The sequence below is a fragment of the Stigmatopora nigra genome, chromosome 4 (assembly GCF_051989575.1).
Source record: "Stigmatopora nigra isolate UIUO_SnigA chromosome 4, RoL_Snig_1.1, whole genome shotgun sequence".
Lineage (NCBI taxonomy): Eukaryota > Metazoa > Chordata > Actinopteri > Syngnathiformes > Syngnathidae > Stigmatopora > Stigmatopora nigra.
Genome location: NC_135511.1, coordinates 4,181,600 through 4,200,736, shown reverse-complemented (window position 1 = coordinate 4,200,736; position 19,137 = coordinate 4,181,600). Strand labels below are relative to the sequence as shown.

At 39.1% G+C, this 19,137-nt stretch overlaps 3 protein-coding genes across 3 annotated transcripts in view; all 3 read left to right on the top strand.

Moving 5' to 3' along the window:
- The first annotated feature begins 376 nt into the window (after nt 1–376).
- On the top strand, nt 377–10,401 carry gda (guanine deaminase). The gene is made up of 14 exons (XM_077716070.1): nt 377–571; nt 2,455–2,543; nt 2,622–2,793; nt 5,281–5,368; nt 5,553–5,658; nt 7,092–7,119; nt 7,201–7,308; nt 7,538–7,645; nt 7,723–7,820; nt 8,506–8,573; nt 8,684–8,830; nt 8,895–9,013; nt 9,937–9,964; nt 10,041–10,401. The coding sequence occupies exons 1-14, from the start codon at nt 446–448 to the stop codon at nt 10,103–10,105; spliced, it is 1,350 nt and encodes a 449-aa protein (XP_077572196.1). The 5' UTR covers nt 377–445; the 3' UTR covers nt 10,106–10,401.
- Nucleotides 10,402–12,649: 2,248 nt separating this feature from the next.
- coq2 (coenzyme Q2 4-hydroxybenzoate polyprenyltransferase) lies at nt 12,650–18,706 on the top strand. Its single transcript, XM_077715120.1, has 8 exons — nt 12,650–12,734; nt 13,826–14,142; nt 14,516–14,682; nt 14,750–14,871; nt 16,385–16,470; nt 16,543–16,676; nt 16,838–17,026; nt 17,819–18,706. The coding sequence occupies exons 2-8, from the start codon at nt 13,869–13,871 to the stop codon at nt 17,981–17,983; spliced, it is 1,137 nt and encodes a 378-aa protein (XP_077571246.1). The 5' UTR covers nt 12,650–12,734; nt 13,826–13,868; the 3' UTR covers nt 17,984–18,706.
- A 35-nt stretch (nt 18,707–18,741) lies between these two features.
- Nucleotides 18,742–19,137, top strand: part of LOC144195403 (LIM/homeobox protein Lhx6-like) — a 9,777-nt gene continuing 9,381 nt past the window's right edge. The window contains exon 1 of the mRNA XM_077715017.1: nt 18,742–19,137. This exon is cut by the window's right edge and continues 926 nt beyond it. The gene's annotated coding sequence lies outside the window, so the exon portion shown is untranslated.

Below are 19,137 nucleotides of genomic sequence, written 5' to 3'. Positions count from 1 at the left end.
TATATATATATATATATATATATATATATATATATATATATATATATATATATATATATATATATATATATATATATATATATATATATATATATATATATATATATATATATATATATATATATATATATATATATATAAATATATAAATATATAAATATATAAATATATATATATATATATACATACACACATGTGTGTGTGTTTTTGTCTGTTTTTTAAGAAAATCCTATTTTTCATCATTATATAATGGTTTGTGCCATTTATTGACTACATTCTCGGAGCAAGTTGAAATTTGTCAAAGAGAGCTTTTTCAAGCGTGGCCACGCCCTTTCGCTTGGTTAGGCACCTCCTCCTTTGTCAGGTGCGACCAACCTCTCGGACGCGCGACTCACCCGCAGTGAGCTGCAGGTGCGCGTCACTGACGCAAGGCAGCGGAGGAGCCATGGCTGACGCGCACAGAAGCACCCTGAGGAAACGCGTCTTTAGGGGGACTTTGATTCATGCCACCCCGGAAGAAGCCGTTCGAGTCCAGGAAGATGCGCTGCTCGGAGTCGGACCCGACGGAAAGGTTGTATTATTACTAGGAGAAGTAGGGGCAAAATTGTATTCTTATTAATAATAAATGCAACCCAAATATGTAGTAGATTTTAAAAGTATGACATATATTTATTGTTAATTATACAATTGGTATTATTTAATGCATTATTAATGCTGGGTTCTTTTTTTATATCTTGACCCTTATTTTATATATATATATATATATATATATATATATATATATATATATATATATATATATATATATATATATATATATATATATATATATATATATATATATATATATATATATATATATATATATATATATATATATATATATATATATATATATATATATATATATATATATATATATATATATATATATATATATATATATATATATATATATATATATATATATATATAAATATATATATATATTTATATATATATATATATGGATATGTATAGATAGATAGAATATCATTCACTATAAATACATTTACGAATTCACACAATGTGAATAAAATCTAAATGAACTACGTTAAATTCACCCGATAGTAAACTGATTCTTCTGCCTGACTTTGGTGCGGGCAGTCTGGATTCAATTCCCACTCGGTGGCAGTGTAATTGTGAAAGTGAGTGGTCGTCTGTCTCTCTGACAGGCGACCTCTCTAGGTTGTAGTCTGCCTTTCACCCGAAGACAGGTGGGTTAAGCTGCAGCAATCCCCGTCACCCTTTCAAGGGTGGAAGATGAATAAATGAACTACATTAAAACAAATAATTTCAGTGATTACAGCTCCAAGGATTGCATGATTCAGTTGAATTAGAACAAGTCTCAACACTTTTGATCAAGAGTATATAGTGAAGAAGACTTACTTTGTGTATTTGCAGCTCTTATGAGTTATGGTAAATTGAATCATCACGTTTTGTGGCAAGAATATTCTTGTTGAACTTGATCTGTTGGGCTAACTTGAAATGTTAGGTTGCCCAAAGTTAAACCAAGACAGCCTTAGGATACTTACGTAAAAGAATACTTATGTTAAAGTCCATATCAGTTCAAATGAAAGCTGTGTTAACAATAATTATCTTGAAAAATTTTTTTTCTCATCGCATCTCATTTTCTGAACCGCTTTATCCTCATTTGGGTCGCGGGGTATGCTGGAGCCTATCCCAACTGATTCCAGGCCAAAGGCGGGGGACATCCTGAATCGGTGGCCAGCCGATCGCAGGGCACTGGGAGACAGACAATCATGCACACTTGAACCCATACCTAGGGGCATTTTAGAGTGTCCAATCAGCCTACCGTGCATGTTTTTGGAATGTAGAAGGAAACCAAGGTACCTGGAAGAAATCCATGCAGGCCAAAAGGGGGGACCATGTAAACTCCACACACGTGGACGTGACCTAGATTTGAACCCAGGACCCCAGAGCTGTGAGGCCGACACACGAACCACTCGTGGCACTGGGCCGCCCCATGACTACAATTTTGAACACTAAACTGCTTTGACAAATTATGTGGCTACTGTCACAGTTGTGTGCAAATTAATAAGAGGCACCTTGTCCATTTCTGTTAAAAACTGATTTCAACAAATTTGTTGTTTGTGTATTTGCATTGCCACCCAATAGTGCAGTGGTTCTTCTGCCTGACTTCAGTGTGAGCAGTCTAGGTTCAATGTCCACTTGGTGACGGTGTGATTGGGAGTGGTTGGCTATTTCATTGCGCACTGTGATTGGCTGGCAACCAATCCAAGGTTTTCTCTGCCTGCTGTCTGTAGTTGGTTTGGACAGGCCCTGTGATCTTTGTAGGGATTATTGTATTGAAAGCTAGGGAGTCATTTTTTAAATTGTAATTTTCAATGAACTGAGTAAATGATTAATATTTATTTTGCCTGCTATCATCAGATCATCTTCATTGGAGAAGGCAAAGACCTTAATCGACTCGCTCTTGAGTTTGCATTCAGTCCAACAGCAATAACGCAACTGGACAAACAGTCAGTGTGCCAAAGTAGACACTACAGTCAGTTTCTTGGAAGTCTACCTAAAATAATTTACAAAACTCTTCTTTGTAGTGAATTCTTCATGCCAGGAATGGTGGACACCCATATTCATGCCCCGCAGTACAGCTATGCTGGTACGGCCCTGGATATGCCACTTCTTGATTGGCTCAACAAATACACCTTTCCAGTGGAATCCCGCTTTAAAGACCTCTCTTTTGCTCAGGACGTCTACACTCGAGTCGTGGTGAGTTAATGAAAGTCAAAATAGAAATAAACAGAAGTACACACTAGTAAGAAAAAAACATTTTATGCATGAAAAGGTTAAAAAAAACACTGAGTAAAAAGAAGTTGCTTGACATTGATCAAATAATCTTTTAAAAATGGCCTGCAAAACTGAGACAGTTATGATTTAAAAAAAAAATGCATTGGCTCAAATGGGAGGGGCACGGTGACTGAGTGGTTTGTGCGCGGGTTATTCTGAGACCGAGAGTTCAATCCCCATGGATTGCAACCTTTTTTGTGTTGTCTACATGTTCTCTCCACACATGCGTGGGTTTTCTATGGGTACTCTGCGCCACATCCAAAAAATACATGGTAGCCCGGTTGAATACTCTAAATTGGCTTCTCAGAAATGATGATGGAGTTGTGCTCGCCTCGCGAGACACTCAACTCCCCAAACTGATGAGAATCTTGTGGAAATGATGAAATTGTAGAGTAAGGAAGAAGAGACAAGTGGCATGTGCTTCTACAAAACCATATTTTTACAAAAAAAACAGCAATCATAATTCTCCTTCACTATATACATTGAAAAATCCAATCTGACAAAAAGGCATTACTTGACTTGGAATAAATCTCTCAATAATCTACGCAGTAAATCTTCATTTTCATATTTTTCACTTGATCTTCATCGTTTGTCTTTCATTATCTTTTTTAAAAAAATTAAGTAGATGTTTAAATATGAATACATTATAGTGGTTTCATATGCATATAACTGTAATGTTTAATATGTACACTTTTTGACATTATACAGGTGTGAAAATATGTAAGGCATGTAGATACAACGGTTATCCTACTTTGCGTTTTTTTTTTTATTATGCATTATATGGTCTAGATCAGACATGGACAAACTACGGCCCGCGGGCCACATCCAGCCCACTAGGCCTTTTAATCCAGCCCGCCGATGTTGTCCAAATTATTTATTATCATTATTTTTTTCCCCAAGATGGCGCCGTCACGCGGAAGCCAGTGGCAGTGGCACTGTCCACTCTTATTGTTTTTTTGTGTTTTACAGCCCCTCTATCTTTTTTTAAATTAAATTTTAATATTTATTAATACATTCCTTTTACCTTTACTTTGTACTTTATGCTTTTTACTTTAATGATAAGTGATGAGTATGTTAATACTTGAGTCCTTTTTTTCTGTTTACGTTTCATAAGTACTGTCAACGGATGCAGTATCATATCTATTGCTGACCCGGCCCATCTGTCAAATTTTTAAAGTCAACGTGGCCCCCGGGCCAAAAAGTTTGTCCAGCCCTGGTCTCGATCAAGGGTGTCAGACTCGGGTTGGTTCGCGGACCGCATTAACAATGCCATTTAATCTGGGCCAGACCATTTTCGATATTTTTTTTTATAAAATATATATATATATATAAGCTAAAATAAACATTGTTTTAGAACTATAAAAAACTGAATATTCAGGGATTTGAATCCAATTGTTTTAATCCATTTATTTAAAAAAAATCAAAATATTATAATTTCAATTGGATTATAAGAACTGGATTATAATCCTTGAATATTCTGTTTTTTTATAGATCTAAAAAATGACAATTATTGATTCAAAAGGGGGGAAATCAGGAAATGTAATATACATCAATACTCTAAAACACTACTAAAACAGAAAGTCAGCACTCATGATTGACTTTCCTGGGCCACACAAAATGATGGGGCGGGCCAGATTTGGCCCCTTGGCCGCCACTTTGACACCTGTGGAGTAGAATATCTGTGAAATTGAAGCGACGACAGTGTGCATAAAACAATTCCTAGGTGGCCCGGTGGAGCAAGTGGTTAGCGTGTTGGTGGCTTTACAGCTCTGAGATCCTGGGTTCAAATCCAGGTCACGTCCATTTGTGTGGAGTTTGCATGTTCTTCTCGCACATCTTTCAGTTCAATTGATGGCAGAACAAAAGTTTAATGGCCTACCCCAGCGAAAATGTTTAGAATGATTATCACTGTCAATTGCATGAGTTCAGAGACTTTCGATAACAAATGCTAGTAACCCTGACGACAATAAAAGCAATCCAAGTTGTACCATATTTCATTCAATCATTCATTTTCTGACCCACTTATTTTCACAAGAGTTGCAGGGAGTGCTGGAGCCTATGACAGCTATCTATGAGCTCCAGCTGAGGGACGCCATGATTTGGTGGACAGCCAATTGCAGGGCAAAAGGAGGCGGATAACAATTCACACCCAAACTCATACCTAGGAACATTTCGGAATGTGGGAGGAAACTGGGGTACCTGGAAAAAACCCACGCAAGCAAAGGTAGAACATGCAAACTACACGTAGTGAGAACTGACCTGGGATCAAATTTACGAGCCAAGAACTGTGAGGCCGATGTGGTAACCACTCGTTGGAGAAATATGAGACCTTTTTGCTGCTTGAACAATATATAATCACCTGAAGAAACCAATGTCTTAATCCTGTAATTGGATCCGTGTTTATCACAGAGGAGAACTCTGAGAAATGGAACAACCACCGCTTGTTATTTTGCCACAATACATACAGACTCATCTCTCCTGCTCGGCCACATTGCAGGTAGGAATGCATTTCCTCAATGGCTCTAGAAATGTGTGATATGCAAGCAAATGGTTATCGAACCTTTAAACCACTCCAGTTGATTAATCAAGTACGGTTCAGTTGTATTTTAATTAATTTAAAAAAGATTCAAGTTTATTATTCGAGAATTTTCTGTGGAATTGTGTTTTTTTTTGCCTCCTAGACAATTTGGGACAGCGAGCCTTGGTTGGTAAAGTGTGTATGGACAGGAACAATTCGGTAAAATATTACAAAGAGACCGTTCAAGAGTCCATGGAGGAAACACGCCGGTGGGTACAAGCAATATTTCATTTTATACATCAGCCAATAATAACCCATTTTAAATTGGTTATGTAATCTCTCTTTCAGATTAGATTAGATAACTTTATTCATCCCTCATTTGGGAAATTTTATTGTCACAGTAGCAAGAGGGTGAGAAAAAAAGACACAGGAAAATACATTTTAGTCATGAATAAATAGGTAACAAATAAATAAATACAATAAAATAGAAAAATATATAAATAAATATATAAATGGACAAATAAGCGTTTTGCTGAATTATATATATGTACAGATGTGTCTTTTCTTTTGTTTTTTATAATAAATAGTTCACTTAATTTATCTGCTGCCATTTTAAAACCACATGGACATTATTTAGTAGACCAGGGGTGCTCATACTATTCTGCCCCAAAATCTACTTTTCAAGGAGTCCACCTCTATTAATCTACCTTGTTCAATGAGCCAACCTCTCAGAGGAAAAGAGGAGGGTGTCAGTCATCACGGAATTTGAAGGGAGGGCAGCTGAGACGCATCTCATTACCAAATGAAGCATAGATGCAGCAAGTCTCTTTATGTGTTCAACATTAAAGGAATGAGTTAATAAGCAGCAGTTTTTCTCAGTTAGAAATGGCTGTCACCACACTTCGGATCGAGATGAGAGCGTAATGATTGTATACTATTTGCTACTTCTCGTTGGCAAGAGGTCGTGCATTATCCTGTTGTGAGGATATTGGTATGCATTTTTGGGGAATATTTTGAAGGGAATACAAATTGAAACAACTCTCGATATTGACTGAAAGTCAGTGTTGAGGCGGGGCAAAAAGAGCCTACCCGGGAGAAGAAAGGTATCAAAATGTAAAACCAAATTAGAATTAAGTTTAGTGTTAGGTTAGATTAAATTTATTTCTGAGTGTGTCTGCATCATAATCCAAGTTAATTTAAATTTGTTTATGTTGTTTTACGAGCGCGTTGCCATGCAAAGCCCCCCCCCCCCCCCGTCTGTCCTTCTCTCTCTTTTTCTCTCCATATATATATAAATAAATAAATAAATAAATAAATATATATATATATATATATATATATATATATATATATATATATATATATATATATATATATATATATATATATATATATATATATATATATATATATATATATATATATATATATATATATATATATATATATATATATATATATATATATATATATATATATATATATATATATATATATATCTATATCTATATCTATATCTATATCTATATCTATATCTATATCTATATCTATATCTATATATATATATATATATATATATATATATATATATATATATATATATATATATATATATATATATATATATATATATATATATCAGAACATTTACTTTAATTTTGCAGCTTTTTAGAATCCAAATGATTTCTTTCTCCTCTTTAAGGTTCATTACTAAGCTTCTGGAGAAAAAGGTAAGAGTCTGGATGATGAAAATCCTAATTAAATAAATAAATCAAAGACAAATACCAAGTGCAGCATTGTGTTGTTGTCAGTATGCTCTGGTGAAGCCCGTGGTGACACCTCGCTTTGTCCTGTCATGCTCTGGAGCCTTGTTGGGACAACTGGGACAACTCGCCAAGAATAACAACCTGCATATTCAGGTGAGCTGTCGTGGCAACCAAAGCTCTCGAATTCAGCAGGGAAAAGTTGCAGAAATCTTGAAAAATAAGCCTTCACTTTCCTGGTTTTCTTCTAAGTACATACTAATCAATAACATAGTAAGTTGATCTTACTAATGAACACAGGGACGAACAAAAACTTTAGTTAGGACATCAAAAAGTCTAATTCTGCATTGCTCTTTCTTAAAACGATCACTGTGTTCATTTGCAGAGTCATATCAGTGAAAATACTGAGGAAGTAAAGATAGTAAAGGAGCTGTTCCCTGATTCTGCTTCCTACACTGATGTCTACCACAAACACAATCTGCTTACCAATAAGGTAAGAACAATTCCACAAGGGGGATTCAAACATTGGGGTTCTCACATTTTCTTGACATTTTTATCGTCGCTCGACAGACAGTGATGGCGCACGGTTGCCATCTGAGTGATGAAGAGTTGACCTTGTTCCGAGATACTGGAGCTTCTTTGTCACACTGTCCTAACTCCAACCTGTCGTAAGTGTTTCTGATCGCCCCTCTAAAAACACTTTACTTTGTGTTAGCTAAGCAAACAAAATTGGCTTTCTAAGTAGCAGCCCATTGGCTGCCAATGGAGGTTGTTTTGAATGAAACAACAGGCAAATTAAACTACGTATTCATCAATGAGCATGTGAATCTTCATCTAAAAAGTTGCGCACAAGACTTACAGCGTTGCTATACTCTTTTCCACCAGTAAATGTCAGCAAATTAATATTTACTATTTATTGGTTATTTTCTGTTTTGCAGTAAAAAAACAACCATTACTGGAGGAATGACTAATTTCCTTATGATATTGACCCTACTAATGTGTTATTGATTCATACAGTATATCAGAATTACCACATACGATTATTTTTCTTAATATTTTCCCTTCAAAGTGACACATTTGTACTCCCTATTAAAACCATGAATATGGGGGTGAAAATTGTAAATCAGGGGAGGGCTTATACATGTGAAATTGTAAAATTCAACGATTTTAAGGCAATTTTAAGGATGCGGCTTATACATGGAGGCGGTTCATATGCGAGTAAATCTGGTAATCTGCAGCATTTTCTCCGTTATTTCCATATACCCCCCGATACTGATGTCACCAATTTAGTGCCATATCAGTAGTACGACACTATCTGTGAATCACCTACTGAATGACAATTCATTCTCCAAGGTTGTGCAGTGGGTTCCTCAATGTCCGTAAAGTGCTGAACCACAAAGTGAAGCTGGGCCTCGGAACAGGTACGAGTAGACTTAAAGGAGCATCTGGCAAAATGCAGTTACATTTCACCTCATCACCTTGATCTTCATGCATTTTTTGTGCGGGGGGACGGGGCTTCATCCCACTGCAGACGTGGCAGGGGGCTATTCAGCCTCAATGTTGGATGCCGTGAGGAGAGCCTTGGACACATCCAAAATTTTGACTATACAGGACCCTGAACACGAGACGCTCACCTTCGAGGAAGCATTCAGGCTGGCCACGCTGGGGGGCAGCCAAGGTACTATACAAAGTCACGCCAATGACTACATCTTGATATGTGAAGATGATATTTTGGTCTCTAGCTTTGTCCTTAGATGACCAAATAGGAAATTTTGAGGTGGGCAAAGACTTTGATTCACTGAGGGTGAATGTTGCAGTTCCCGGCGGACCCATTGATCTAATCCAACATGAACAACCAAAGGTATGTCAAAATGTCCAATTTGGCAGCATTTAAGCTTAAGAGCAGAGGTCTGACTCGCGGCATGATTTATTTGTTTATTTATTTTTCCCTGCGAAAGTAATCCGTGTGCATTGATTTCATGTTTCTTGTTAAAATACAAAAATTTCACTGAAAAAATGTCGTTTTCATCGGCATTTTTGGTTAGCAAACTTCAGATATATCGGCTACCTTTTGAATATATATTTTTTTACCATTAATATTTCACAAGTTCCAAAATAAGAATCCTTTTTTTGACTGTCATATTTCTGTTTCAAGCCCAAATTTTGGTGATAATGCACATATTTGTTGATAAATTGGGGAGTCCTGCATTCAAATCCAGATCTGTCTAACTGTTTGGAGTTTGCATATTCTCCCCGTGCCTGTGTGGGTTTTCTCCAGATACTCCAGTTACCTCCCATATTCCAAAGACATGCATGGTAGGCTGATTGGACACTCTAAATTGCCCCTAGGTATGAGTGTGGGTGTAAATGGTTATTTGTCTCCTTGTGCCCTGTGATTGGCTGGCCACCGATTCAGGGTGTCCCCTACCTCTGAAGTCAGCTGGGATAGGCTCCGGCACCTCCGCGAACCTCGTGAAGATAGAGCAGTACAGAAAATGAGATCAGATGTTTTTAGAGCAACTCCGAGTCATCTATCACTGTCACTGGCAGACAGTAAATGTAAACGTATCACCTGAACCTGAGGTGGAATCCATCAGTGTGTGTGTGTTGATATAATTTACATCACAGAATGGCTGCGCTTTTAACTGGTGTCATTTTTTTGTGTTTGAAAATTATTTTAATAAAAAGCAGCTCAAAAAAAAAAGATCCATTTGCATGCTTAAATACTTTGATTTTAAAATGGTCTTTTTCAGAAGAGAGTTAACTAACCACATTTACTTTCAGGTTTTACTGGAAAAGTTCTTGAATTTGGGTGAGTGACTACTTATGACAATGGCAGATAATTGCATTTGTCTGCCAGTGTAAAACATTTTGCTCCTGTCGTGCAGGCGATGATCGGAACATAGTGGAGGTTTATGTCGCTGGAAGGGAGGTGATTTCATCCAAAGAGTAGATGTTCCTTTCACATCTTTTCGTCATTTGATTGAAAGGCGTTATCATTTATTGTAGATTCTTTGCTATTCATTCAAAATGCAATGCTTTTTGGTTTTATAATTTATTTCACGTTGCTCTTTGTATAATTGCACTTCTTGTTATCCCTATGCATGGGGTACTGAAATAAAGTTTTAATTAATGTGTGCCAGTGGTGAGCCGTCAGGGTCTTCAAGGCCTTCTCTGCTGGTCTAAGAAATATCTGAAACATATATTATATTTTGTCCATCAATACTTATTAAATAAGTCCAAATTGTCTGTTAGGTTCCTTTCATTGGTTTCCCCCCTGGTTGCACTGCTTCCAGATGTGTGTTTTCATACTGAAGCATTTAACCAATCACATTTCAGCCATTATTTGTTGTCAGGGTCAAAAATCTGCCTCAAGGCCTTCCTAATCAGTTCTGCAGGCTCTGCTGCATTAAACAAGCGTCGCTAAGACTGTTGCTTTAACCAATCAGAATTCGATTTGGTGACACCAAGGCCTTCTCGCTGGCGTAGGGAAACGTCATTGCTTTCACCAACTATGATTTGCCAGTGATAGAGTAGGCACACCAAAGCCAAAGTGAGCCAGCCAAAGATCGCAAACTCCACCCACAATATCCGAAAGAGGAAAACAAAGGGATTTGGTCGCAGATTTGCTGACAAAGCCATTTTTCAGACGGACTTTTCCAGAAAAAAAATGGACATCATTAAGAACGGGTGGTCAACTCCGAAGCTAGCAAGCCTGTTACAGCCAGGAAAACAGGAAAAAATTACAATACAATATCAGGTAAGAGCACAGCAAGTGAAGACAAATAAAGTTAAGAAGCTGCAACTTCACATAAAATTTCTGGGAGTGATTGTTATTTGCCACCGATCGACATGTGTATAAATAAAGAGATTTTTGGTGAGTAAAATGTCTATTTTCCTAAATAATACAGATTTTTTTTTATTATGATTGATTCTTTTTTTAAGTGTTGCAGCTGTAGCTGCATTAAATGTTTTATAGCCATAAAATACTTATCGAGGATTGGATTGATTCACACACAGCACTACTGAAGGCCTAAGTGTGAAATGCACGACCCGCCACTGATGTGTGCGCATGTTTCTGACACTAATAATTCCGCTAAATAAGGCCCTTGAGTGGATCAAGTGAATCCTAGTCCAATTAAATATCGTGTCTTTTGCCGTCATCAATACAAAACCATCTGGGGCTGACAGCGGGAGGGAGAAATACAAAAACAGACAAAACAGACACGTGTTAGTGACAGTGATACTAGAATAGAATGATCGACTGTTGGGCGGATTTGGGATTTTCTTCAGCTTTATGAATCTGATTAACTCATTGACGGCAACAGAAGTCCAATCATTTGCTGCCACCCTCCGAGTTCGAATGGATTGGGCTTCAGTAATAACTTAACATACGAGTGCCTCAAATTATGAGAAATTTGAGATACATTTGAGTAAAATTCCGAGCATACGAGGCAGCTAGGTGCCCGAGATGCAAAACGCTGCTTATGATAACAGCACACTGTCTTTCTCGCCGCATCTCCCTTGTCTAAAGATATCTATGCGCACTGGACAGAGCATTTAAGTTTTTCAGGTTTTTTTGTTGTTGCGTTAGTCAGTGCAGTATTGAGGGAAAAACAATGGGTCCAAAGGAATCCGGTGCAATGAAGGGAAATGCGATGAAAAGGCATATGATGACAATTGATACTAAGCACAAAATAATCAAAAAATACTTTTTTCACTGGTGAATCATAACATAACAAATTTGAATGAACTTGGATTACGATGCAGACACTCAAAAATAAGTTAATTAATCTAACCTTACTCTAAACTTAATTCTAATTTTGTTTTACATTTTTATACCTTTCTTTTTCCGGACGGATTGGCTGTTTGCCCGCCTCTACCCTGTATTGCCTTCAAAATATTCCGAAAATGATGCACACTAATGTCCTCACAATAGGATAATGCACGACCACTTGCCAACGAGAAGTATTTATACTCCCCGTACTAGCGATCACTACACCATTCGCGCTGAGTGATGGGGGGAAAAAAAACACTGAAAAAAATTCAACATTCCGCCCAGTGCTTGAATCTGTTATACACGAAAGAGATGGGGCAAAAAAGACAGTGCGCTAAAATCATAAACAGCCTCTCATGTCTTGGCACCTGGCTTTCTCGTATCTCGAAATTTGCAACGCATTTCAAGACAATTATTTGCTAAAAAAAAATTACCCATATCTCGAATTGTTCATATGTCGGGGGGCTCCTATGTCGAGGTACCACTGTAATTGGTCAAATGGTACATATTGGCCAGTCGAAGAAGTTTTTTTAACTCATAGTCTGGTACTCACGGTGATAGACATTCAATTTACTTGAATTGAAATGGAGTGGACATCAACCAGTGAAGTTCACAACTTACAATTTGAAATATATTTGGAAAAATACATTCAATTGAGTGACCGGCAGCCTTCTTGCGTCAGGAACATTTCCATGGTGAGTAACCGTGTTTCCGTCCGAGGCCCTTTTCAAGACGGACCACCAAACAAGGAAGTAACATGATTTTGTGTTTGTTTTGAAGCAAATGTCAAGTTACGACGTTGAAGGTAGACTTTAATGATAATTGCCTTGTCCTAATTCCACCCTTTCTTAACATGTATCACAAAGGCCATCGGACATAAGAAGAGATAAAAAGGAAGCAGAGTAGTCGACTTGCGGGAAAGCGAGTATTTTTATTTGTTGTTTGTGTTGTAAAGGAACCAGAGTTGTTTTAAAATTCACTGTTTTTACATCGACCGCTTGGTATCGGTGGCATATTACCATTTACGACGCTCAAACTAAATAAAGACATCAACAACTTTCCTACAGTTGAATCGGGTTTATTTGTATTTAAAATATTGATTTACAAGATGGGTGGCCCGGCGGGTGAGTGGTTAGCGCGTCGTCCTGAAAGTGGGGGACCTGGATTCAAATCTAGGTCGGTCCACCTGTTTGGAGTTTGCATGTTTCCTCCCACATTACAATGGAACCTGTGGCTCGGGAGCCACACGTGGCTCTTTTGATGGGTGCTTATGGCTCTCCGCTAAACTGAGCTGAAATCTGGACACTACGTCTAGAGTCGCTTTAATCCTCCAGTTTTTAATTAAACCTTTCTGCATGCATCCCATTGATTAGCATTAGGGTAACAATTTTGTCAACATAATTCTGGGACTTTTTCTACCTTAACGGCAGTGAAATGACTAAAAATGCACGCGTTTTCATGTATTTTTACTTCTACTAAATATATATGGCTCTCAATGAATGACAATTGAAAATATGAATTGTGTATGGCTCTCTCTGTGAAAAAGGTTCCCGGCCCCTGATTTAGAGGATGTGCAGTATGGAAGATGAATGACTGAATGTCCATTCGCTGCCATACCTCCCATTTGAAATTGATTGGATGTCTATAGTGGTCTATGGCAGTCGAGTTAATACATTGCCAGGGCTTAGCTAGAGCTTCAAAATGAGGGGTTTAAGACTCGCACAAAGATGTGATCAGGCCAACCTTAGTATCTACTGATGTATCATTTGGCGAAAAGCAAAAGACATGCTTGCCATTGTTAGGTCAAACTTCATGACACAAAGGTTCATCTCCAAAATTTCTTACACAACTGATAACAGATTTTTGCTGTTCTTTGTACATGTTTATGTATCCTAGGTGCACACATGCTGCTACACTGAATAAGACCATAATCACCACAATGCTGCCAATGAAACCCACCTGCTGGGCTAAGCTTATGGCTCTCAGAAGGTTAAGCGGGAGCCCAGCTTGCTCCTCGGGCATCTTCACTCTTCCCCGCGAGGAAAAGCCCCGGTCCACGTCTTTCCTTGTGCATACCAGAATCTCCGGAAACGTCCCCTTCAACGTTAGTCATGGGAGGAAACAGTTCGGCTCATCTGTGGCAGCCATCATTGATGCAGCCTCTGCCCCTGTACGACCATATCTACGCTTAATGAGGCTGGACAAACCAATAGGTGCGTCTCATTACAATGCTAGTTGTACTTACAGTATTTATTCGGGTAAAACGTTTTGTACTGGGAAAAACTGAAGCAAAATTGATGCATTATACACAAATCTCGGTGAAACACTGCTCTCTGCTGGTGAAAAAGTCCCCTTCGCAGCCAATAAGAGGAATATAGGCAGTTTTTGTCATGTTATTTACTAAATTTTTGAGACTTCACCCACCTTAACGCTGACATTTAGGGCTGTAGATGTCAAATCCATTCGAACTGGGAGGCCTAAAAGCGATTATTTAATGGGCAATAATTTATTTTGGTTCACATCTTGTTGAATTTCAGCCATATTCAGGTCACTTTCTATTGAATTTTGTATCCGTTTTTTTGACAGGCACATGGCTGCTGTACCTCCCGTGTACGTGGAGCATCGCGCTTGCCGCCGAGCCGGGCTCCCTTCCGGACATAGGAATGCTAACCCTCTTCGCTACGGGCGCTGTTTTGATGCGAGGGGCCGGCTGCACCATCAACGACATGTGGGACAAAAACTTTGACCGAAAGGTACCGGGCGGGATGTTAGCCCTTTTTTGGATGACAGTGCACTTTTCTGATGATTTTTATTGTCCAGGTGAGTAGGACGGCCACGCGGCCCATCGCTTGTGGGGACGTTTCCCGTTCTCAAGCCTTGGTCTTCCTTGGAGGTCAGCTTTCGCTCGCCCTTGGGGTGCTCCTCTGTCTTAACTACTACAGGTATTTCTCACAATAACCACACCTTTGCCATTCAACATTGTTCTTAAAGGGTGTTACGCATAGTATGTTGTAATACGCAACAGATTGTGTCAAAAGACCTTTTGGTTTTAAACTCTCAATGGTGGTGCAGCCCGGCAGGCTAGTGGTTAGTGTGTCGGGCTCACAATTTTAGGGTCCTGGGTTCGATCCCAGATCCGTCCTCCTGTGTGGGGTTTACATGTTCTCCCCGGGCATGCCTGGGTTTTCTCTGGGTAATCTGGTTTCTTCCCACATTCCAAAAACATGCATGGTAGGCTGGTTGAACAGCCTATGGGGGACTCTATGTTGCCCCAAGGTATGATGGTGAGCGTGAATGGTTGTCGGTCTCCTCGTGGTCTGTGATTGGCTGTCCACCATGCAGGGTGTCACCCGCCTGGTGCCCAAAGTCAGCCGGGATAGTCTCCAGCACCCCCGCAACCCTTGTGAGAACATTTTGAAAATGAATGAATGAATTAATCAATTGTAGTTCAATTATATTCAGCTCCAACTACAAACAAATCCAAATATACTGCTTAAGAACTCAACTCATTTTCTGAACCACTTTATCCTCATTTGGCTCGATGGAGCCTATCCCAACTGACTCCGGGCCAGGGGCGGGGACACTCTGAATCGGTGGCCAGCCAATCACAGGGCACAAGGAGACAGACAACCTCACACACTCATACCCAGGGGCCATTTAGAGTGTCCAATCAGCCTACCATGCATGTTTTTGGAATGTGGGAGGAAACCCACGCAGGCCCGGGGAGAACATGCAAACTCCAGACAAATGGACGTGACCTGAATTTGAACCAAAGACCCCTGAGCTGTGAAGCCGATGCTCTAACCACTCACTCCAAGGGGCCGCCCTGCTTACGAACTGTTTACTTCAAATATTTACTCGTGTCTAGATAATAAAAGGACCGCTTTGATAAAAATCCCAGGTTGCGAAAGCCAATTTGAAAAATCTTCCATTTTCATTTGTTAAAGAGAAGATCAGAATTGAATAAAAACAAAAAATAACAAGATCAGGTTTTGAAAATGTACTTTTAAGTGGTATGCCATTGACGGCAATAGATGCGCAATCCTTTTCGCTGTCAAACCTCCAGTCAAATTGGATTTTCCAAGGAGTCGTCGTTTTTAATGATTCCTTCTACCTCAATAGCGTAATGATGCTGTAGGTAGGTAATAGCCAAAGTGCCTTGCAATGTCAGTCAATCACATGACACTTACTTATCTTCTGTTTTTCCTCGATGAATAATTGGACCCATTTAAACATTTCCCAAATCATCTTTCACTATCCAGTTAAATGAAAATGTCAATTAGCCATTGCAACAAAAAAAAATATGACAAACAGTTATAGTTGTGCTCTCCTTTAGAAGACACAAATACACATTTTCTTTTTTAGTTTCAATCATTTCAATCACTATGACAATAATTGTAATATTAACTTTTTTTCAGCTAGTTATGTCTTTTTTTACTTTTTTTTTTTTTATAGCATTGCTTTAGGTGCCGCATCTTTGCCTCTCGTGTTCACATATCCACTGATGAAGAGGTTTACTTACTGGCCGCAGTTGGTACTCGGTGAGTATTTTTACCTCACACATATTTTTATATTTTTAATCATTCTTACGTTGTTGCTTGTTTGGTATGGAGGTCTGGTCATCAACTGGGGGACACTACTGGGCTGGGCCGCTGTCAAGGGGGCCTGCGATTGGTCTGTGTGTCTCCCCCTTTACTTCTCCGGGGTCATGTGGACGCTCATCTACGATACCATTTATGCACATCAGGTGTGTGTTTGGGTTGAATGAACATCAAACTAAAAGTATTATTTTTGCAAATAATGGCAACGGAGACAGAAAATCTAACAGAATGAGCAAATGAAAAGATGAAATTAAAGTGCTTGGAGGGAATATAAAAACCAGACAGCATTTGTGTTTGTGCGGTTTAGGATAAGGAGGACGACATCAAGATAGGCGTCAAGTCGACGGCGCTGAGGTTTGGGGAGTACACCAAACTTTGGTTGACGGGCTTCGCGGCAGCTTCCGTTGGTGGTCTGGTTGCGGTCGGACTCTCCAACGAGCAGACTCTTCCGTATTACGCCGCCCTCACCGCCGTCGCCCTTCACCTAGCGCGCCAAGTAAGCACATTATTTATCAGTCAAGTCAATTTTTGCATGAACCCAGGTACAGTGGTACCTTGAGATACGAGCTTAATGCATTCCAGGACTGAGCTCGTTTGTCGATTTACTTGTATCTCAAACCAACGTTTCCCATAGAAATGAACTAAATAGAAATTAATTTGTTCCAACACTGAAAAAAAACACAAAAAACAGGGTATTGAAATGGGAATACATTTTATCTGTTCTAATTCGCCATCTAATCACAGAGTAACAAATAACTAGTGGTTATGATGTTTAATAGTACTCGAATTAGAAGGATTTTGCGGAGGGGGAAGGGACTTTTTGCACGGCAACGCGCTTGTAACATAACAGAAACAAATTTAAATGGACTTTGATTATTATACAGATTCTCAAAACTAAGTCTAATCTAACCGTACACTAAACTTAATTCTAATTTTGTTTTTACATTTTTTTATCATTGTTCTCCCGGATTGGCTCTATTTCCCCCACCTCCACTTTGACTTTAAGCTGCAATTTTTAAAAGAAACCAATCGAGGGTTGTTTGCTTTTGTCTTGGGGGGAAAAAAAAACACTGAAAAAAATGTAGTGCTGCATTTTTTTTTCCACTGTTTTTTTTTTCCCACCCAGTGCTCATAGAGACATTACGCAAAGGACGAGGGAATTGCGACAGGAAAGACAATGCCCATGATGTTATTACTCTTATCTCAAACTGCTCGTATATCAAGGTATTACTGTATATGTATAGAGTCTGTACTATTCATTTTTATTCTGTACCATTCAAATTTCTAGATTTATACTCTGGAAATGAACAAGCCAGAGGATTGCTGGAGGAAGTTTGTATCAAACAGAAACCTGGGACTTATACTACTATTAGGAATCATTGTTGGAAATCTATGGAAACAGAGACAATATCATGGAGAGCCGAGTGATTCTAATGTCGGCCCAGTGCCCTAGTTGTGAGTGCATCGGCCTCCCACTTCTGTGATCGAGGGTACGATCCGAGGTGTGTCCGCGTTCTGTGAAGTTTTCATGTTCTCCCCGGGCTTGTGCGGGTTTTCTCTGGGTACTCCGGTTTCCTCCCACATCCCAAACACATGCATGGTAGGCTGCTTGAACACTATAAATTGCCTTTAGCTATTGGCGGGATAGTAGCTATGACAGAGGCACTCCAGTGGTGAATTCCTGATTTGTGTATCTTTGTTTGTCATGGTATTGTAGTTTTTGTTTTTCTTCATGTGGGTATCATGAAAAATTTAAGTTGCAATGTTTTGTTTATATATTTACCAGACGTTTTTCTCCCTCACCTACGTAGTCGCAATTCCACCCCAATACAGAATGTCTGAATGTCTTGTATTTTATGGCTTAATAAATCATTTTTTAAAAATATTTTTTTAGAATTGAATGCTTTTATTGTCATTATACAGGCATAATGCAAATTAAAGCTTTCACCACAAAATGTGCACATAACAACAACAAGCAAACAGACAAATAAATCATTTTCTGAACCGCTTGATCTTCATTAGGGTCGCGGGGGATGCTGGAACCTATCCCAGCTGACTCCGGGCCAGAGGCGAGGGACACCTTGAATTGGTGGCCAGCCAATCGCACGGCACAAGGAGATGGACAACCATGCACACGCACACTAATACCAAGGGGCAATTTAGAGTGTCCAATGAGCCTACCATGCATTTTTTTGGAATGTGGGAGGAAACCGGAGTACCTGGAGGAAACCCACGCAGGCTCGGGGAGAACATGCAAACTCCACATAGGTGGACATGACCAGGATTTGAACCCAGAACCCCAGAGCTGTGAGGCGCCATCCTCTCCCTTCAGGTGTGTTGGTGGAGGAAAATATGGAAAACAGACTGGATAGGCGCTCTCGACGACCAGATTTGGCCACCCGTAGCCTAGTGCAGACGAGGGCAATTGATTCCACAGAGGGCCGCAGTGGGTGCAGGTTTTCATTCCAACCCATAAGAAACCTTTCCACCAATCTGGTATTTTAGAAGTGCAATCAGTGGATTGCAGTCAGGTGCTTCTTGTTTCATCAGAAATCACATTAGTTCAACTGTCTGTGCTGGATCGGTTGGAACAAAAACCTGCAGCAC